The sequence below is a fragment of the Kogia breviceps genome, chromosome 3, assembly GCF_026419965.1.
Source record: "Kogia breviceps isolate mKogBre1 chromosome 3, mKogBre1 haplotype 1, whole genome shotgun sequence".
Lineage (NCBI taxonomy): Eukaryota > Metazoa > Chordata > Mammalia > Artiodactyla > Physeteridae > Kogia > Kogia breviceps.
In genome coordinates, this window is record NC_081312.1 from 2,183,285 (window position 1) to 2,206,514 (window position 23,230).

The following is a 23,230-nucleotide window of genomic DNA, read 5'->3' on the forward strand; positions in this document are numbered from 1 at the left end:
CACAGTGTTGTAGTCAGAAAAGACACTTGATATGATTTACAGTTTCTTAAGTTTGCCAAGGCTTGTTTTGTGGCCTAGCATGTGATCTATCCTGGAGAATGTTCCATGTACACTTGAAGAAAATGTGTATTCTGCTGCTTTCAGATGGAGTGCTCTAAAGAATCAATATTATTAAAATGTCCATACTAACCAAGGCAATCTACAGATTCAATGCAATCTCTATTAAAATACTAATGGGGGCTTCCCTGGTGGCGCAGTGGTTGAGAGTCTGCCTGCCGATGCAGGTGACATGGGTTCGTGCCCCAGTCCGGGAAGATCCCACATGCCACAGAGCAGCTAGGCCCGTGAGCCATGGCCGCTGAGCCTGCGCGTCCGGAGCCTGTGCTCCGCAACGGGAGAGGCCACAACAGTGAGAGGCCTGTGTACTGCAAAAACAAACAAACAAACAAAAAACAAACAATGGCATTTTTCACAGAACTAGAACAAATAATTTAAAAATTTGTATGGAAACACAAAAGACCCCAAATAACCAAAACAATCTTGAGAAAGAAGAACAGAGATGGAGGAATTACACTCCCTGACTTCAGACTATACTACAAAGCTACAGTAGTCAACACAGTATGGTACTGGCACAAAAACAGACACATAGAAAAATGGAATGATACAGAGCCCAGAAACAAACCCACACACTTATGGTCAATTAATGTATGACAACGGGGGCAAGAATATACAATGAAGAAAAGACAGTCTTTTCAATAAGTGGTGTTGGGAAAACTGGACAGCTACATGTAAAAGAATGAAAATAGAACATTCTTTAACACTATATACAAAAATAAACTCAAAATGGATTAAAGACCTAAATTAAGACTGGATGCTATAAAACTCTTGGAGAAAAATATAGGCAGAACACTCTTTGACATAAATTGCAGCAATATTTTTTTGGCTCCATCTCCTAAAGTAAAGGAAATAAAAGCAAAAATAAACAAATGGGACCTAATTAAACTTAAAAGCTTTTGCACAGCAAAGGCAACCACTGACAAAATGAAAAGGCAACCTACTGAATGGGAGAAAATATTTTCAAATGATATGACTGATAAGGAATTAGTATCCAACATATATGGAAGAAGCAGACTCCCAGACACAGAGAACAAACTAGCGGTCACCAGTTGGGAGAGGGAAGTGGGGAGGGGCAATATAGGGGTAGGGGAGTAAGAGATACAAACTATTAGGTAATAAGCTGCAAGGACATACTGTACAACACAGGGAATATAACCAATATTTTATAATAACTATAAATGGAGTATAACCTTTAAAAATTGTGAATCACCACTATACAGTACACCTGTAACTTATATAATATAATACAACAACTATACTTCAATTTTTAAAAATTTTTAAAAAAGGATTCTAACAACTACTTTTGTTAATGGCCTGAGCTGTTTAGTCTCCTACAAGTCAATATGGAAAGAGGAAGGTATTAAGAAAGGAAAAGGTGAGCAGCGCTCATCAATGAAAAAGATCCCAACAATGATTTGTACTTCACCAGATGGGCAAGGAGAAGGAAAGAAGTCCAGAAATTGGGTCAGGAAGAGTTCGAGAGAGGGGGGAGATATTCGGCAGCTGCAGTGGCAGCAGTCTATAAGACTTAAAACACTGGAGGAGGGGGTCATCTTTAAAACAGGTTACCTTTAGAAAGAGAAGAGAAATTAAGAATTTTTTTTAAACTACACAGATGATTCTACTGCACAACAAGGGTTAAAAAAAACTGCCCTAAGGAGGCTGAAGCAAAAGTACCCCAAATAACTCAGTGGTGGTAACAGTAAGAGTAAATTACATTGTAGACCATAAGAAAAGCATGAACGGGTTCTTTCTGCTTCCAAATATACAGTTCCCTGGCTTGTCCCACAACTGAGATTCCCTGGGATGCCAAAAAAAGGTCACTGCTATTACAGAGCTCTAACCATTAACAGTGGCTCCAAAATAAACACCAACTTTAAAAAGAAACCAGACTTGAGTGCGTGTAAGTAAAATTTCCCACAAAGACCCTGATAAAAGGAATCTATAGTCAATAATACTTTTATAATCATTCAGCAATCTGCTGTATATACTTTTTTTTTTTTTTTTTTTTGGCCACAGTGCACGGCTATGTTCGATCTTAGTTCCCCGACCAGGAATCGAACCTGTGCCCCCTGCAGTGGAAGCGTGGAGTTCTCCAGGGAATTCCCGTATTTTGCACATACTTGAATTTATGCACATACTTGAATTTTTTTTTAACACAGGGATTTCCATTTCTTACTAAAAGTCTGGATTTAAGAATGGTGCTTGAATATTACTCAAAAATTGCTTGATGAGTCAGCAGGACCAACTAAAGGGTGGATTCTCCAATGAGATGCCTTGTCCCTACCTTGTCGGATATTTTAATCAGATAAAAACATCCTTGTCCAATGTATACAGCACCAAACTAGAAGTGATAGCTAATACAAAAGACTCATTTTTCAAAAATACCCTAAACAGACTGGAATTATGGTAGGAAACCATTTAAATGGTCTTCAGCAAGAATGAAATAAATTCAGTTAAGAAAAAAATCAACTACAGATATGGAATAAAGTAGCCCTGTGTTGAGGGCAAGTCCTGTAACTAGCCCAAGAGGTTGAGTATTTACTCTGGAGAAGGGACCAAGAAGACCCAAGATAGTTGGCTATGTTGGATTGGTAGGGGTTTCTTTTGTGGATTGGTAGATTTAACCTCCAAAGCTCCAAATGAAAGAATAGAGAACAGTATTGTACATGTTTCTAAAAGGCAGATGCTAGTGTAAACTATGAAAGAAAAAAACCTGTTTAGAGACCTCCCTGGTGGCACAGTTGTTAAGAACCCGCCTGCCAAAGGAGGGGACAACGGGTTCAATCCCTGGTCCGGGAGGATCCCACATGCTGCGGAGCAACTAAGCCCATGCACCACAACTACTGAGCCTGCGCTCTAGAGACCACTAGCCACAACTACCAAAGCCTGCATGCCTAGAGCCCGTGGTCCACGACGAGAGAAGCCATCGCAGTGAGAAGCCCGTGCACCACAACGAAGAACAGCCCCTGCTCGCCACAACTAGAGAAAGCCCGCATGCAGCAATGAAGACCCAACACAGCCATAAATAAATAAATTAAGAAAAAAAAAACCTGTTTAATAACTAGAGTCGTCCAACACTGGAACAAGATGGCATAGGAAGGAGTGTGCCTCCATCCCTATACATGTTTAAAGCTGGCTAACCAGCTATCATAAACACATATTTTAAAAAATCAATTATTTCATTACATTCACACATTTGTTTTTAACTAATGGTTCCAGTTTAAGAGATTACTGTTTAAATTGATTATGTCACAGTATGGTGACAATTAAAGTTTCTGCCACCGAGAAGACTGAGTATTTCTAAGATAACAAAATCTTAGCCAGAAGAACCCAGGGGAAAGTTAGGGAATTACTGAAAAGTTTATTACACAGTGATGATTGTTTCTTAAAGAGCCGGGGCATTCAAGGCCCCCAGTTAGGCCTGATGTAACCGCCAGCTCAGGGTCTTGCACTGCCCTGCACACTTGCAGGCCTCGGCAGCCCACTGCGGCTGCAGTTGCTGCTCCTCAGGCTGTGCGTGCAATCCTCCCACGAACGCTTAGTGAGGCCCTCCATGTCAACGCTGCAAGGAGGACTGCAAAGGTCTTTCCATTCTTTATTACTTGGTAAAAACATTTAGATCCTAAAGGCCTAAGTAAACTTTTACTGCAAACCACATGGGTTCACCCAGAGTCTGTTGTACTTATCTGACTCTTCTTATCACAATGCTTGGCTCAGGAGAACAAGAATGTTCTTAAACGAATTACTAAGAGGGCACCCCTACTTTTCACTTGAAATCTACACATTCCTCGCATACTATCTCCTCACCCTGTGTTTTTGTTTTTAATTAATTAATTTATTTTTGGCTGCATTGGGTCTTCGTTGTTGCGCATGTGGGCTTTCTCTAGTTGCGGTGAGCAGGGGCTACTCTTCATTGTGGTGCACGAGCTTCTCACTGCAGTGGCTTCTCTTGTTGCAGAGCATGGGCTCTAGGCATGCAGGCTTCAGTAGTTGTGGCTCGCGGGCTCTAGAGCGCAGGCTCAGTAGTTGTGGCGCACCGGCTTAGTTGCTCCGCAGCACGTGGGATCTTCCCAGACCGTGGCTTGAACCCATGTCCCCTGCATTGGCAGGCGGATTCTTTTTTTTTTTGCGGTACGCGGGCCTCTCACTGTCGTGGCCTCTCCCGTTGTGGAGCACAGGCTCTGGGCGCGCAGGCTCAGCAGCCATGGCTCACGGGCCCAGCCGCTCCGCGGCATGTGGGATCTTCCCGGACCGGGGCACGAACCCGTGTCCCCTGCATCGGCAGGTGGACTCTCAACCACTGCGCCACCAGGGAAGCCCGGCAGGCAGATTGTTAACCACTGTGCCACCAGGGACGTCTCCACCCTGTGTTTTAAAATGTAGGCTCTATTATTATTCAGGTATGGTGAGCCAAGAGACCAGGAGAAGACTGCCATTAAAAGGATGGTTTGTTACTTACAGTTCCCAAAAGAAGGGGGCACACAGTGCCATGCAGGGACATGTGAGGAAGCACCAGGATGGGTTAGAAGGCCGATGGAGCAAGGGGAAAGCATGGGGAAGTGTTTTTATTCTGGTCTCCACAGGAAAGGTAAGTCCAGGCAGGGTAAGCAGGCTGAGGACTGGTTCATTGGAATAATTTCATCAGGTTCTTGGGTATAAGTACAGTCTCTAGGTGTCCGATACCGGCTCTGCAATAATTAGGGTAGAGAAATATTGCCTCTTGGGAGTTTAAGAGCCAGACAGAGGAGGTGGTTCAGAGCATGGGCTCTGCACTGGTTAGTTTGCATCTGAACAGTGTACTCACAGGGGAGTAGCTTACTATTTCCAGGAACTAGCTAGCCCTGGGGAGTAGTCTATCTCAGGTCAGCAAGGCCCCAGATGCCAGAGCATCAAGAACACAAAAAATAAGAAAATACGGTTAATACATCTTGCTTTATTTTTCTTCATGGCACTGACATGACATTATATCATATATCTGTTTATTGCTGCTCTCCCACTATGATATCAATTCCATGAAAGTAGGAACTTCATTTGGTTCAATGTTGTACCCTCAGTGCTTAGAACAGTGCCTGGCACACAGCAGCTATTTACTAATAAGTGTTTGTTAAGTGAAGGAATAAACAAATTTGCATAAAAATGACTTACACAAAGTTTGGAAGGGGAGGTGGGGTACAAGGCCTACTTCTCTTTCGTACTTGAAATATTGGGTTCGCCAAAAGGTTCGCTTGGTTTTTTCCGTAAGATGGCTCTAGTAGCACTTAGTTGTCTTTAACTTCATTTGAAGCAATTTTGTTAGATTGTGTGTGACAGCTGTCATATCAGAGTGCATTTAAAAAAGGCTTAACAAAATTGGTGAATTTTTGTGTAGCCATTTTAATACTGAAGATGGAAGAAAAAAACATTTTCAGCATATTATGCTTTATTACCTCAAGAAAGGTAAAAATGCAACTGAAACGCAAAAACAGATTTGCTCCGTGTGTGGAGAAGGTGCTGTGACTGAACATGTCAAAAGCGGTTTGTGAAGTTTCGTGCTGGAGATTTCTCGCTGGACGATGCTCCACGGTTGGGTAGACCGGTTGAAGTTGATAGTGATCAAATCGAGACATTAATTGAGAGCAATCAACGTTATAGCACGCGGGAGACAGACGCCATACTCAAAATATCCAAACCAAGCGCTGAAAATCATCGGCACCAGCTTGGTTATGTTCATCGCTTTGATGTATGGGTTCCACGTAAGTTAAGCGAAAAAGACGTTCTTGACCGTATTTCCTCATGCGATTCTCTACTGAAACATAATGAAAACGTTGTTTTTAAAACAAATTGTGACGGGCGATGAAAAGTGGATACTGTACAATGATGTGGAACAGAAGAGCCGTGGGGCGAGCGAAATGAACCACCACCCACCACACCAAAGGCCGGTCTTCATCCAAAGAAGGTGATGTTCTGTGTACGGTGGGATCAGAAGGGAGTCCTCTACTATGAGCTCCTTCGGGAAAACCCAACGATTACTTCCAACAAGTACTGCTCCCAATTAGACTAACTGAAAGCAGCACTTGACAAAAAGTGTTCAGAATTAGTCAACAGAGAACGCATAATCTTCTATCAGGATACTGCAAGACTGCATGTTTCTTTGATGACCAGGCAAAAACTGTTACAGCTTGGCTGGGAAGTTCTGATTCATCCGCCGTATTCACCAGACATTGCAACTTCAGATTTCCATTTATTTCAGTCTTTACAAAATTCTCTTAATGGAAAAAATGTCAATTCCCTGGGACACTGTAAAAGGCACCTGGAACAGTTCTTTGCTCAAAAAGATAAAAAGCTTTGGGAGGATGGAATTATGAAGTTGCCAGAAAAATGGCAGAAGGTAGTGGAACAAAAGGGTGAATACATTATTCAATAAAGTTCTTTGTGAAAATGAAAAATGTGTCTTTTATTTTTACTTTAAAACCGAAGGCACTTTTTGGCCAACCCAATATTTCCTCAACCTTGAAACTATTTACTAACTTCTTCATAATCACTACAAAGAAAGCCTCAGGTTAGTTCCCATCTTATTTAGGGAAATTTAATTACAGGAGGGGGGCATGATGAAGTGGAAATAGTCCACGCTTTGGAGTCAGACTAAGATTTATATCTTTGCTCCATCACTTACGAACTGGAGAGTCTGACTATATCAACTTCTCAGACTCTGTCTCCTCAATGGAAAACCAAGATGGTAGTAATACTCACCTAACAGAGTATGAAGGTGAAAAGATATCAGACTAGCTACTGTGAGAACACCTATATGTATAACAACATGGGAAGCACATGCTTTCGTATCTAATGACAATGAATTCCTATCCAACTAATATACCTGAGACATTGCTTACCACAACTGCTCTATTGTCTAAACTGTGGTAAACATGTTTTCATTTAGAGTTCATTAATGCTCGACTCAATGATCACTACACCTATCATAAAATGACTGCCCGAGCATCTATCACTTATTAGTTAGGGGACTTTGGGCAGATTACTTTATCTCCCTGGCCTCTCTTTCCTGAATATCAGAACTTACCTCATGAAGTTGTCCCATAATGTGATATTTGGAAATGGGGCATTTGGGAATTAAGTTGGTTTAGATGAGGTCAAGAGGGTGGGTCCTTATGATGGGATTAGTACACTTATAAGTAGAGACATCAAACAGCATGCTCATGTGCCTTCCCCCTACTTTGCTATGAAGACACAGTGAGACGTCAGCCCTCTGTAAGCCAAAATGAGAGCTCGCACCAGAACCTGACCATGCTGGCAACCTGATTTTGGACTTTCCAGCCTCTACAACCGTGTAAAATAAATGTCTGTTGTTTAAGACACCCAGTCTACAGAATTTTGTTAGAGCAGCTCGAGCAAACTAATACAGTACTCAATATATACTAAATGCGCAAATATTAGCCGTGATCAGAAGTAGTCTACGGCAAATAAGTCCTATGAGACCTAAGCCAGAACCTACCATTCAATTCTTAAGCTTTACTTATTTCCTGTGAGGGTAAAATTTAAAAAACAAACAAACAAAATCTCCTGGGAAAAGAATCTTAAAAAAAAAAAAGGAGTGGGGCTTCCCTGGTGGCACAGTGGTTGAGAATCCGCCTGCCAATGCAGGGGACGTGGGTTCGTGCCCCGGTCCGGGAAGATCCCACATGCCGCGGAGCGGCTGGGCCCGTGAGCCATGGCCGCTGAGCCTGTGCGTCCGGAGCCTGTGCTCCACAACGGGAGAGGCCACAACAGTGAGAGGCCCGTGTACCGCCAAAAAAAAAAAAAAAAAAAAAAAAGGAGTGGATATATGTATATGTATAACTGATTCACTCTGCTGTACACCTGAAACTAATACGACATTGTAAATCAACTATACGCCAATAAAAATTAAAAAAAAAAAATCTCCCACTCTCCCTCGAAACCAATATTCAGCAGGACACACAATAACAGCAAACACTCGGTCCTTACCACGTGCTAGGAACTACACTCAGCTCTTCTAAGGGCTTTTATTTTATTATTATTATTTTTAACATCTTTATTGGAGTATAATTGCTTTACAATGGTGCGTTAGTTTCTGCTTTATAACAACAAAGTGAATCAGCTATACATATACATACGTCCCCATATCTTCTCCCTCTTGCGTCTCCCTCCCACCCTCCCTATCCCACCCTTCTAGGTGGTCACAAAGCACCAAGCTGATTTCCCTGTGCTAAGGGCTTTTAAATGTTAACTTATGTAAGTCTCACCATAGCCCTAGAGGTACTGTTATTATTTCCATTTTACAAACAGGGAAACTAAGATCCAGGAAGGTGACTTGTCACACAGCTAGGCTGGGTTGAAGCCGAGATTTGAATCCATGTAGGCTGGATTAACTGTGTTCCTAACCATTACTCTATACTCCCTCTTTACGTTAACACACTACTCCAAGATGAGAAAAGAAAATAACTTTAGATGGGTTACACCTAGTGTACTTGCATGTCTTTTTTTTTTTTTCTTTTATAAATTTATTTATTTATTTTTGGCTGCGCTGGGTCTTCGTTGCTGTGCGCGGGCTTCTCACTGCGGTGGCTTCTCTTGTTGCGGAGCACAGGCTCTAGAAACGTGGGCTTCAGTAGTTGTGGCTCACTGACTTCAGGAGTTGTGGCTCACGGTCTCTAGAGTGCAGGCTCAGTAGTTGTGCCACATGGGCTTAGTTGCTCCACAGCATGTGGGATCTTCCCGGACCAGGGATAGAACCCATGTCCCCTGCACTGGCAGGCGGGTTCTTAACCACTGGGGCACCAGGGAAGCCCTACTTGCATGTCTTAATAAAGTCATAACTTGCTTCTTAATGACAGACTTGAATTTAATAAAACAAGATTATCTGTAACCAAATCAAAGCTTAAAATGACTCTGTAAAACCAGGAGGAAGACTAACATTTTTTTCACTCCTGTTGTTTTCAAAACCATTAAAGGTACACAACATTACAGAGTTCTTTAAAGGCTGACCTAAAAGACATTTATGAACAGAAAATGTCTCAGGGATAGTACTCAGAAATTGAGATGTACAAAAACAATGGAGAACAAAAAATGAAAAAAACAAACAAACAAACAAAAAAAACAATGGAGAAAAATATATCTTACTAGAATCTAACATGTATTCACTCAGTGGCTGGAAAAATTAAAAGGAAAAGTGAAGAACCTGTCAGTGAAAATAACATCAGTTTACTAATATGCAGTCAACTCAGGTTTGCTTAAATGCATTTATCAGATGTACATGATTCAATGTGTAAGCCAGAATATTGTGAACATTTTGAAATGACACTACTTTAACACCTGTGTTCAAACACTGCCTGAATGAGCCAGTCCACATTTTTTTTGATAGTGGCATTACAAAAAGATTGCATATTGTTTTGTTTTGTTTTGCGGTACGCGGGCCTCTCACTGCTGTGGCCTCTCCCGTTGCGGAGCACAGGCTCCGGACGCGCAGGCTCAGTGGCCATGGCTTACGGGCCCAGCCGCTCCGCGGCACGTGGGATCCTCCCGGACCGGGGCACGAACCCGCGTCCCCTGCATCGGCAGGCGGACTCTCAACCACTGCGCCACCAGGGAAGCCCAAGATTGCATATTGTCGATGGCAGAATGTTGCTTAATGTAAATGTTAGCTCCTAAGGCCATACACCAAGCTCCAGAGTTTAAAATCACAATATAAAGAGAACTGTTCCTGATGCAGGTGTGATACAACTGTGAGTGGTGCTAAGGAAGAAAACAAGCTGCAAGCACCACTGCTCCAGGGGCCAAAGACGCCAGGTACACACCACTCTGCTGCCGCTTTTCCACGGAAAAGGAACGGAGCGAAAAAGAATGTGAAGGAAATATTTATAGAATGCTTCTAATTTATAAGAATACAAACACATGATTTATGATTTAAAACAATGCCCTACAAACTGAAAACATTACACTTATCAAATTATTTAACATGGCAGATCTGCCTTTAGTATAAATCTTTTGTTCATCTGGTTGATGGTTCATACTTGAACTATACCAAACAAATCTTAAAAGTCTTATTATTTATATGCCAAAATTAATGCTGATGCAAATCTGCATCACACCATCAAGCTAAACAGACAAGCTACCAGGTACTAAATTGATAAAGATGTGACAAACAGTTATTTGGGATAATAACAAAAAAGAACAGTGGCAATTAAAAACTATGAGCAGGGCTTCCCTGGTGGCGCAGTGGTTGAGAATCCGCCTGCTGATGCAGGAGACACGGGTTCGTGCCCTGGTCCGGGAAGATCCCACATGCCGCGGAGCAGCTAGGCCCGTGAGCCATGGCCGCTGAGCCTGTGCGTCCGGAGCCTGTGCTCCACAACGGGAGAGGCCACAACAGTGAGAGGCCCGCATACCGCAAAAATAAATAAATAAATAAATAAATAAATAAAAACTATGACCAAAAATAATGAAAAAAGGCAAGAAAGAAAAATTACAACCAACTAAGGACAATACTATGATAAAATTCTTCCTAGAAAACTGCTAGAATTCCAGTTATCTGCAAGTACACATGAATAGTGGAAGATCTGTAACATTAGAATACTGAATTAGAATCCTTAGCAAACGTCTCTACATGCTAATTTTAGTTCTGAATACCAAGTTTTAGTAACCCCTAACTTATTAATTAGTACCAAGTCCTTAGATATATGAAGAAATGAGTTTAAGGAAATGGATACAATTTCATCTTCAGAACAAAGGACTGGAATTTTGGGATCCTTCCAGGGCCACCCTGAGAGCCCTTAAGGCCTACTATGCCCTGCAGAACGACCTGTTTAAGTAACATTTTCAGTGCAAGATAAAATCTGTCTCCCTCTCCACCTTAATCCCCTCCACATAAACACACGGACAGGGTTGCAAAATTATGATGATATAAATAGAAATAACCATTAGAACTAGAACTACATTAGAAATGTACATAGGGCATTACCTTTAAAATATCTTACACACTGCTTTGCAGTTTCCAAAACTCTTTTATATGTATTATTTCACTGATATAATCCATCATGAGAAGATTAAATCTCCATTTAATTAGTTATTTTTATTATTATTTTCAACTGAAGTATAGTTGACATACAATATTATGTTAGTTTCAGGTACAACATAGTGATGTGACAAATACATTATGAAATGATACACATGGTAAGTCCAATAACCATCTGTCACCATACAAAATTATTACAGCATTACTGACTACATTCCTTATGCTGTGTATTATATCCCCATGACTTGTTTACTTCATAATTAAAAGTTTGTATCTGTTAATCCCCTTTACCTATTTCACTCAACTTCCCTCTGGCAACCAACAGTTTTCCTCTCTGTAAGTCTGTTTCTGTTTTATTTTGTTTGTCTATTTGTTTTATTTTTAAGTTTCCACATATAAATGAGATCATATGGTACCTGTCTTTCTGTCTGACTTATTTCACTTAGTGAGATTATCTTCATTTTTAAAGATGAGAAGCCCAATGTCCAGAAAGTTAAGTGACTTGCTCAAGGTCAAGTTACACATTCAGCTAAGTGGCAGAGGACTTCCTGTTCTTATTTCTAGGTCTCTGTATCCCCCAGTTACCATAGGCCAAGTCTAGAAATCAAATGAAGTACGTAAAAAGGCTCTGCAAAACCAAAAGGAGCTAGAAGGATCTTATTATGAAGATCATTAATCATTCACTGATGCACCAGTGAAGTACCTATGACCAGGCCCTACCTGAGCAATTATATCTCCCCATGGGCCAGTCATCAGGATTTTGAAGAGGCCCAGGTGATTTTAACATGCACCGGGTTGAGAACTTCTGATCTACATTAGATAATACAAATGGCAATAGCGCATTAACAAACATGTTTTCAACTATCAATTTAGTTTTACTTTTTTTTTTTTTTTTTTTTTTTTTTTTTGCGGTATGCGGGCCTCTCACTGTCGTGGCCTCTCCCGTTGCGGAGCACAGGCTCCGGACGCGCAGGCGCAGCGGCCATGGCTCACGGGCCCAGCCACTCCGCGGTACGTGGGATCTTCCCGGACCGGGGCACGAACCCGTGTCTCCTGCATCGGCAGGCGGATTCTCAACCACTGCGCCACCAGGGAAGCCCCTAGTTTTACTTTTATATTTTCCTTTTATATCAATTACTCATCACTCCTTGATTAGACACATTGTGGTAGTTTAATAAAGTCAAAGTGCTGACTTTAGAGATCTCAGAATTAGCTGTAAGAAAGATGTGTAACTCTGCTTAAGACTAATTACATGAAACTATGTTGTTCTGTCTTTTTTATAACTCTAGTCAATATTTAGCATATTCAATTTAAAAGTATAGCCTTCAGTTTGTGCTATTAAGAACATTTAAAAATCATTATCTTCAACTGAAGGAAAAAAATACAACAAAACTACATTTAAACATATTAAATTTAAGTTGCATTCATTTGAGGAAGAGGAAACTTTACTGTGTACTAAACACAATAAATAAAAATAATAGTAGAGATAATTAATGGACAAATTAGATGACAATTAGCACTGAAAATCATTTAAAAAAAATACTGGATACTGGACCAATCTTACCTTTTGTAGACTTGTTGGATTCAACTGAGTTTTGTCAATTATTTTTATTGCGACCTAGAAAAAAATTAATATTTACGGATTTTAAGAATTTGGTCATTACAGACTAATTAGTAATAGTTTGGTAAATGCCCAGACATGTAGCATTGTTGAATAGCAAGGAAGTAAACAAACCTCAAAAACCTAAAACTCAACCAGTTACAATTATATTTTACACTTTATAAATATTTTATAATTGACAAGAGGGGCTTCATGAAAATAAGGGTATTTTATAACATTTTACATTTAAGTTACCTATAGACACAGGGGGAAAAAAAGACTCCCAGAAACCACCTCCTAACGCCTCCCAAAAGGGGAGAGAGATTATACAATGAAAACACTTCTAAAAACATGGCAATGTAGCAAATCTAGTCATTATTTTCTGACACTTTAATTTTATCTGACTCCGGGATACAAGGGCAGGAACTATAGCTTTTATAGGTTTATACAGCCCAAAATGCTTTCCAGAGTGTCCGGCACAAAGTGGGAGCTGGTTAATTGAGTAAAATATACGAACAAATAAGTTGGTGTTGAATCTGAAAACTTTAAAAACATCTTATTTCAATAAAATAGAAAAGCTCTTTAGAGAAGAGGAAGAGGCACTAGTCCTTGGAGAAGGGAAAGGCCCTAGCTTCAGATCAATCTACAGGCTAACCAAATGAGTATGTACAGAGGCAACAAATGGGTCACCTGGTAGCCTTTGTTCAAAAAGGGGTGAGGCAGTCTAAATAAGCCACTAAGATATATGAAGAAAGAGCTACAGCTTCTAATTATATGCATTTCTTATCTTAAGAAAAAAATTAAGTTGTACTAACCCTGCACTGACATGCTCACCTAGTCAGTCTGTCTTTTCTTGCTTAAAAATGAACTACGTAGGGCTTCCCTGGTGGCGCAGTGGTTGAGGGTCCGCCTGCTGATGCAGTGGACAAGGGTTCGTGCCCTGGTCCAGGAGGATCCCACATGCCGCGGAGCGGCTAGGCCCGTGAACCATGGCCGCTGAGCCTGCGCATCCAGAGCCCGTGCTCCGCAACGGGAGAGGCCATGGCGGTGAGAGGCCCACGCACCGCAAAAAAAAAAAAAGGAACTACGTGCACTGTGGTAACCTAAACGGGAGGGAATATCTGTATGTGTATGGCTGATTCAATTTGTTGTGCAGTGGAGGCTAACACAACATTGCAAAGCAACCATACTCCAATAAAAATTAATTAAAAGAAAAAAGTGAACTACGGATAACCAGAACTAGGAACTATGGATATCGAGAAGGGGAGATGGGGTGATGACAGGGGACGGAAGGAAACATAAGTGAAGAGAGAGGCTTTGCCATGAATTAGGGAACATAATTAACCCAGCTTTGCACCTGAGGTCCAGAACAACAAATGATCTCATCCCATGTCAATGAGGCTGTGTTCCTACTATGTGTCCCTCAGAACACAGATCCAATAAGAAGCACCACTGAAGAAAGGGACTATAGTCAAAGTCTGGGGAAAGTGTTCAAAGATTCTTAGTCAACGGTTCTCGCACTTTTTGGTCCCCTTTATATTCTTAAAGATTATGCTGGACTTCCCTCGTGGTGCAGTAGTTAAGAATCCGCCTGCCAATGCAGGGGACATGGGTTCTACCTTGGTCCGGGAAGATCTCACATGCCACGGAGCAACTAAGCCCGTGAGCCACAACTACTGAGTCTGTGCTCTAGAGTCCACAGGCCACAACTACTGAGCCCACGTGTCACAACTACTGAAGCCCGTGCGCCTAGAACCCGTGCTCCGTAACAAGAGAAGCCACTGCAATGAGAAGCCTGCACACCGCAACAAAGAGTAGCCCCCGCTTGCCACAACTAGAGAAAGCCCGTGCACAGCAATGAAGACCCAATGTAGGCAAAAATAAATAAATAAAATAAATAATTTTTAAAAAAATTTGAAAAGAAAAGTAAATTAAAAATAAGTGCTGAACAACTCATTTCAACATAATATTATTCAACAAATGGTGCTGGGGTAGGGGGATTCCCTGGTGGTACAGTGCTTAAGAATCTGCCTGCCAGTGCAGGGGACACAGGTTTGAGCCCTGGTCCAGTAAGATCCCACATGCCACAGAGCAACTATGTCGGTGTGCCACAACTACTGAGCCTGCGAGCCACAACTACTGAAGCCCACGCACCTAGAGCCCATGCTCCGCAACAAGAGAAGCCACTGCAGTGAGAAGCCTGCACGCTGCAACAAACAGTAGCCACCGCTCACCACAACTAGAGAAAGCCCGCATGCAGCAACAAAGACCCAACACAGCCAAAAATAACAAATAAAATTTAAAAATTTTTTAAAATGGTGCTGGGGAAATGATATCCACATGCAAAAGAATGAAGTTATCAGACTCTTAACCTAACATCAAATACAAAAATTAGCTCAGCGTGGATCAAAGACCTAAATCTACGACCTATAAAACTATCAAATTCTTAGAAGAAAACATAAGGCAAAGCTTCATGACATTTAAAATTTTATGCATCAAAAGACGTTATCAACAGAGTAAAATGGCAACCTACAGAATGGGAAATAATATTTGCAAATTACATATGTGATAAGGGATTAAATATCCAGAATATACAGAGAACTCTGAAAACTCTACAAAACCCTGATTTAAAAATGGGCAAAGGACTTGAGATGTTTTTCCAAAGAAGATATACAAATGGTCAATAAGCACATAAAAAAGATGCTCAACATCCCTCATCATTAGAAAAATGCAAATCAAAACTAGGAAATACCACTCCACACCCATCAGGGTGGCTTACTGCCAAAAACCCCCAGAAAATAATAAGCCTTGTGAGGATGTGGAGAAACTGGAACCCTTGTGCACTGTTGGTAGGATTGTAAAAAATGGTACAGCCACTGTATAAAAAAAAAAAAAAAAAAAAAAAAAAAAAAAAAAAAAAAGTAGAGTTCCTCAAAAAATTAAAAATAGAATTACCAGATGATCCAGCAGTTCCACTTCCGGGTATGTACCCAGAACTGAAAGCAAGGATGGATGGACAGATGGATTGATTGAATGATTGATTTTTGGCTGTGTTGGGTCTTTGTTGCTGAGCCACAGGCCTTCTCTAGTTGTGGTGACTGGGGGCTACTCTTCGTTGCAGTGCGTGGGCTTCTCACAGCGGTGGCTTCTCTTGTTGTGGAGCACAGGCTCTAGGCGTGCAGGCTTCAGTAGTTGTGGCATGCAGGCTCAGTAGTTGTGGCTCGTGGGCTCTAGAGCACAGGCTCAGTAGTCGTGGCCCATGGGCTTAGTTGCTCCGCAGCATGTGGGACCTTCCCTGACCAGGGCTCGAACCCGTGTCCCCCCCTGCACTGGCAGGCGGATTCTTAACCACTGCGCCACCAGGGAAGCCCGAAAGTAAGGATTTAAAAAGCTATTTGTTCACCGATGTTCAGAGCAGCATTATTCACAGTAGCTAAGATGTGGAAGCAACTCAAGAGATCATCAAGAGGGACTTCCCTGGAGGTCCAGTGGTTAGGACTCCACACTTCCACTGCAGGGGGCACAAGTTCAATCTCTGGTCAGGGAACTAAGATCCCACAAGCCACGTAGCATGGCCAAATAAAAAAGTTCATCAAGGGATTAGTGGAAAAGCTTAACGTGGCACAGCCAGGAGATGGAATATTATTCAGTCTTATAAAAGAAGGAAATTCTGGCACCTGCTACAACATGGATGAACCTTGAGGACACCGCTAAGTGAAATAAGCCAGTCACAAAAATATAAATACTGCATGCTCCCAATCTCATGAGGTCCCTAGAGTATTCAAAAGCATAGCGACAGAAAGTAGAATGGTGGTGGGCTTCCCTGGTGGCGCATTGGTTGAGAATCCGCCTGACAATGCAGGGGACACAGGTTCGTGCCCCAGTCCGGTAAGATCCCACATGCCGCAGAGCGGCTGGGCCCGTGAGCCATGACCGCTGAGCCTGCACGTCCGGAGCCTGTGCTCCGCAACAGGAGAGGCCACAACAGTGATAGACCCGCATACCACAAAAAAAAAAAAAAAAAAAAGAAAAGAAAAGAAAGAAAGAAAGTAGAATGGTGGTTGCCAGGGCTGGGGGGAGGGGGGATGGGGAGTTTAATGGGTGTAGAGTTTCAGTTTTATAAGAGGTAGAGTTCTAGAGGTGAAAAAAATAATTTAAAGTTGAATGAATGAATTTTCTTCAAACTTTACTTTCATAAGTAATTTTATGTGGTATACTTGGATCTCCTAAAGATCCAAGGGATTTCCATCTCCTAAAGGGATTTTTGAAGAAACCCCTTCAATAATACTTTTCTGGCCACAATTCTGTTTTCTTCCTCATTCTCATGGCCAAATCCATCAAAACTGCTGCCTTTCCAGTTCCTCTTTCCTCTGATCTTCTGAGACTGTTTCTATTCTCATGACAGGCCCCTTGATCACTAGTTTCTTCTGGTTCTGCTCAATATCCACCTTCTAAAGATTCTATTCTGATTTTGTTATCATACATTTTCATTTTCAAGCACTGCTGTTCAAAAAGTATCTAAAGCAAAAACAGAAAAAAGAAATGTGTTGCATTCAGCTAAATCAAACTGTAGAAGAGAGTCATTTTATCAAAAGCAAGTGTCCTCAGAGTGAAACATTATCATTTAACATGATGTGTGTATTTGTGGCGATGAAAACTGAGGGGTAAGCTCCTAATCCCCTCTTCCTTCCAGTTCCCTTGCTGGGATGACTCAACTACCAAAATAACCTTGGCCCAGAGCTGGAGCCTGGAGAAGAGCTCAGACCGCGAGGTCACCAAAAGAGTAGGCAACTGTGGGGCACCACTAGGTGCCTCAGAAAGACGCAGACTGGAGAGAAGACCACTGACTCATTCCCAAGGTTGTGGAGGGGGTGCGTGTGTGGGTGCGTGTGTATGTGCACAGCAAAAGCCAAGGGAATTCACTAGGCAAGGAAACAGGAGTGTCCCCGGCACTTGTGTAAAGTTCTGGGAAACTCCCTTTATTCACTCTGACACCTAAAGCAAAGTGGAAAATTACAAAACAGGGATAAAGAGAGCTCACACATGAGAAGGGTTTCCCCCCACATCCCTCAAATCAAGAGTCCAACAAACCTGCAGTAAATACTCACTGGAGGAAAAATCCTTACCTTCCACTTCCTGTCAGTTAACTACTGGTCAAAAGATCCTTACCCCCTGCTCCTGACTGGTGTTAAAGCGTCTACAACCACCAGCATCTACAAGAGCGGGCTGAAAAAAGATCCCAAGTCCTTTAAGAGGACACAGTCATCTAGAAGAATGGTATATTAGTCAGCTCAGGCTGTCAAAACAAAAAACACCACAGACGGGGCAGCTTAAAGAGCAGAAATTTATTTTCTCACAGTTTGGGAAGCTGGAAGTCAGAGATCGGGGTGCCAGCGTGGGCAGTTCCTCTTGCCCTGCAGATGCCCACCTTTTCTCACTGTGTCCTTACAAGTGGAAGAAAGCAAGCAAGCTCTCTGGTATCTCTGCTTATAAGGACACTCCTCCTATCAGATCAGGAGCCTAACCTAATTATTTCCACAAAGGCCCTACCTCCAAACAGGCTTTAACATCTAAATTCTGGGGGGTACAATTCAGTCTACAGCAACAGAGAATAAGCCTATCAACTGTAACAGCTCCCTACAAAGTAAAACTTCAAATTAAAACCTAACAATACAAATAAAATGGGTGAATGGCACAAGCACAGGGCGGCGTGAAAGAGGCAGAGACACGAGATAATAACTACTGGGCGATTCCATTAGTGACATTTTAAGAGAAAAAAACAGAATATGGTGTTTTAGAAGTCAGGATAGTGGTTATCTTGGGGAGGAAGGACAGTTGAAATGATTAGAAGGAGGTAGAAAGGAGGACTTCTGGGGTTCAAGTCATGGTGTATTTTTGCCCTGGGTCATAGTTAAGCAAATGTTTACATTTTTCTAGATGTGTGCTATATATCAATAAGGAGCTAATTTTTAAAAGTCAGTGATGACTTCAAAAAAAATCATAGTGGGCTTCCCTGGTGGCGCAGTGGTTGAGAGTCCGCCTGCCGATGCAGGGGACACCGGTTCGAGCCCTGGTCCGGGAAGATCCCACGTGCCGCGGAGCGGCTGGGCCCGTGAGCCATGGCCGCTGAGCCTGTGAGTCTGGAGCCTGCGCGTCCAGAGCCTGTGCTCCGCAACGGGAGAGGCCATGGCAGTGAGAGGCCCGCGCACCGCAAAAAAAAAAAAAAAAGAAAAAAAAAAAAAGAAAAAAAAAAAAAAAGAAAAAGAAAATCATAGTGAAGTCAATAGATAATGATGCCTAAAACTGAAAAAATAATTAAGAATAAAACATGCTATTAAAAGGTATGAAAGTAAAACCTAAAGAATCAGTTTAAAAGACTGAAAGTGGCCATCTTAGGAGATTAGGAAGTTGGAGTGTGGGGGCAGGGAACACATTAAAAAAAAGAAAAAAAAAGCCTTGACTCTTTAAACTGTATAATATATAATTAACTTGAATAAAAATAACAATGAAAAGCCCCTTCATACTCAGAATGAGGACACTCAGTTAAAGACGGCATACTAATCACATGCATTCTCTCTTCTTCCACCTGACAGTCCAATTAAACAATAAAGACACAATGACAATGCATGGCAGAGAGAATGGGAGAGGTGGCATCAGCAGACAAGTGACTTTAAATAATTTCTGGGGGACAAAAATCAAAGGCACCCAGAGCAGGGCACATACAAGCCTAGAGTATGCTCTAAGAAGGGTGCAATCCAGGGAAAACTTGGTACTGAACAGAGAAAATAACTCGGTGCCTTGAATACAGAAGGTCGCGGCGAAAGGCCCACTTTCCTCCCAGCCACAGTGAAGCCAAGCCAGGCACCTGAGCAGCACCTTCCACATACCTCACGTAGAGAGCTCTCAATGTGCTTCTTATTTCTCCGTTCTTAAAAACATTTTCAAGAATCAGACATCTGAGAAAAGCCTAAACCCTTTTTCTAATACCCCTTCCCATATATCTGTTGTTAGGGGAAAACACCAGTAACAATTAACCCTCCGCCTTCAGAAAAAAAAGGACAGTTGATTTACGTTATTCACGGTAATTACATTCTATGAAGTCACTCTGAACACTAAACTAGTGAATACTGAACCACTGTTCCTAGGGGGAAAGAGTTAAGACTCCTGTGAGCCCCTGGTCATAACATTTTCATCACCTGATCAATACATAACCTTGTTTTATGTGTGTTTCTGTTTAAGGATACCTCATTTACTATACATTACTGATTCCTTAACGCTGAACAGCACTATCTAACTCATGCCTGAATGAAGCCTATCTAACAAATATATTTTCTCTGTAAGGCACGTCAAAGCCTTGCACTTACGAACACTGGCTAATACCTCAGCCCTACAGTTGGGGGCCATTTTAAACAACAAAATCACCAACAAAATGCACAAAAATGTGGAAAATGTGTACTAAATAACCACAAAAAGGGCGTCTGTTTGTAGTATGAAGGCTGAAAGAAGGCAGAGTGTCACCTGTTGGGTCTCAGCTGGGGAGAAGCACATTAAGCAATTCAAACTTTTTACTGCTCTGTGCATGTCTGAAAACGACCGCAAAAGCACAGCTAGTGCTGATTTTTGGGATTACAAATAATCTGTAGTATGTGAATTTGCAAGTGTGGAATTTGTGAGTAATGGGATTGACTATATCTGTTCCGAAGATGGATAGTGATGGTTGCAAACACTGCAAATGTACTTAATGCCATTGAGCTGCACTTAAAAATGGCCACAATGGTAAATGTTATATATATTTTACCACAATAAAAAAAAGTGTCACAACTATGTAATTAAGTGATTTTTAATTTGTGGGAACTGGGTTTATGTGAAGTTTCTTTTTCTGCACATTAACTGTAAATACTCCACAATAAACCACGATGATCCTCTATGATTTTCGGCTGTATCTGTTAGCAGACTACTAAGGCTATCTTCACCATTCTGCTTGCTCACTTCCAAATCTGCTACTGTTAACTTCCAATTGAAGCAACTTGTTCAGAGTGTTAACTGTTTTTGTCCATCAACAGTATTTTGAATAAACATTCTATTAATCATTGCTCCCCTTCCAAGAAATGACTTCTTATTGAGTTTTAGTAGAGTACCAAAGAGCAATACCCAGAACCCCCTGAAAAAGATACTGATGTCCTCCTTTCTTTTCTTGTTACCTATCTGTGTGGGGCCACATTTTCTTCATACTCTCCAACCAGAGCAACTACCAAAAGAGCGTGAATGCAGAGCAGATATGAAAATCCAGCTAACTTCTACTAAACAAGACTTAATAAAGAGATTTGCAAAACATTAGAACAATGTCACTCTTCTCTGTAATTTGTTTTGGAAAATAGTTGTTTTTCATAAAAATACATTATATTAACAGGTAAAATATCTGTCATTATTTTAAATGAATTAATATATTTTTAAAGTTTCTCACTGCTAACTTCTAATACCATAAACAGCAACAGATATAACCCATAGAAACAAAAGCTTGTTGTGAGTTCTCAATTTTAAAAGTTTAATGGAATTTTGAGACCAAAAAAAAAGTTTCAGAACTATTGTTCTAATCAATGGAATTGCACATAAGCATTGAAACCTACAATTATGATTATGCAGCAACAGGGAAACCTGTTTAGGATAATATTCTGAGGGAAAAAAACCAGGATACAAAATTATGGCCGAAAGTATGTTGAAAATATATATAAAATATGGAGAATATACAAAAAATAAAAATGGTATTCAGAATATTTTGATTGTGGGAATTTTTTTTCCTCTCTGGTCTCTAAACTTCCTGTAAAGCTATTAACATAGTCTTCACATACACAATAAATTGTGACTAAAATCTCAAGAAGTTTAGCACATTCAAGGACAAAGAGGTACGATTTAATCACTCTTACAACCAACAACAAATAGTTATTGAGTATTTAGAGGCCAAGGATAAATGAGGTTCAAGACTGAATCTTTTTCCCTCCGGCCTCTTTCTGGTTTCTCCTCTGGTGTAGGAGAGAGGACAGAGACTGACAATAAAAGCATTCAGCCACAAGAGAACAATAACAAGCTGAGAAGACAACAGTGGGAAAACTACTGCAATAACTTTCTGAAAGAGAGAGAAGAGACAACAGAGGAAAGGGCACTATATATAACCAGAAACAGTGTGATTTCCCCAGCATGCCTTGGAAAGGGCTCCAGACTTGGAGGTCCCAGGGGACCAAAGGCGACAGGGGAGCTGCTGGGCTAATTCCAAAGTCAAAAGTCTGTATAAAGAATGCTGCTGGGCTTCCCTGGTGGCGCAGTGGTTGAGAATCCGCCTGCCGATGCGGGAGGCACAGGTTCGTGCCCTGGTCCGGGAGGATCCCACATGCCGCGGAGCGGCTATGCCCGTGAGCCATGGCCGCTGGGCCTGCGAGTCCGGAGCCTGTGCTCCGCAACGGGAGAGGCCGCAGCAGTGAGAGGCCCGCATACCGCAAAAAAAAAAAAAAAAAAAAAAAAAAAAGAATGCTGCTGCTCCCCAACCAAACCAATGACCACTGGTTCTTAAGGGACTGTAAAATTATTCTGCGGAGAAGACAAGGAGGCTCTAGACTCAAAGTCAACAGGCCCAGGAGAGGGCAGGAGTGAGGCATGGAGATGAAAAGGGGGCGGGGGGTGAGATTAAGTGTCAGACTGCAACTGAGGGGTGGGACCATGACTCCTGGGGAAGAACAGGATTCTTAACCTAGAGAACAGAATGGTCCCAGAGAAGAGATCTAAAGACAAAGATATCTGGGTCCTCCAATAAAAGCACTGGATGACTCCCAAAGGAAAGTTCTGTAGTCAAACATATCCTATACATGCAAAGCAGCTTCTGATCAGCTTCTTAGGGTTCCATCTTAAATAGACACAGACAACCAGGGGTTACCAGATTCCAAAGAAAGTCTCTGTATGAAAGACAGACACCAAGAAAGAATCCCAGAGAAAAGAGAAACAATGTAGGGAGCAAAAAATCTACTTAAAAAAAAAAAAAAAGAATAAAGCTTTTACTATCCTCAGAGAATTAACAGAAGAAACAGTACTGATACCAGAACTGGATACTACAAAGACAAATAATCAGAACAGGAAAGAACTAGGAGGAGGAGGAGGACACATGCAGGAACTCAAACAAATTTAACAGAAAGACTGGAAGATAAAGTTAAACACATCACTCAGAAAGTAAAATAGAAACAGAGACAGAAAACCAAGACAGACAGATAGATAGATAAATAAATAAATAAATAAAATAAATAATCAAGACTCTTGGGAATTCCCTGGCAGTCCAGTGGTTAGGACTCGGCACTTTCACTGCCAGAGCCCAGGTTCAATCCCTAGTTAGGGAACTACGATCCTGTAAACCAAATGGCACAGACAAAAAAAAAAAAAGGAATTCTAGAGTGACGATTTTTATTTATTTATTTTTTTTGGAGGGGGTACACGGGCCTCTCACT

The 23,230-nt window shown here is 41.4% G+C and overlaps 1 protein-coding gene across 15 annotated transcripts in view; it reads right to left on the reverse strand.

Moving 5' to 3' along the window:
* Nucleotides 1–23,230, reverse strand: part of MARK3 (microtubule affinity regulating kinase 3) — a 108,642-nt gene that overhangs the window by 56,583 nt on the left and 28,829 nt on the right. For all 15 annotated transcript variants that reach the window (XM_059058207.2, XM_067027692.1, XM_059058206.2 and 12 more), the window contains one exon: nucleotides 12,708–12,761. In XM_059058207.2, the coding sequence (XP_058914190.1) occupies nucleotides 12,708–12,761 (54 nt within the window). Of the gene's footprint in view, nucleotides 1–12,707; nucleotides 12,762–23,230 lie in introns of those variants that run through there.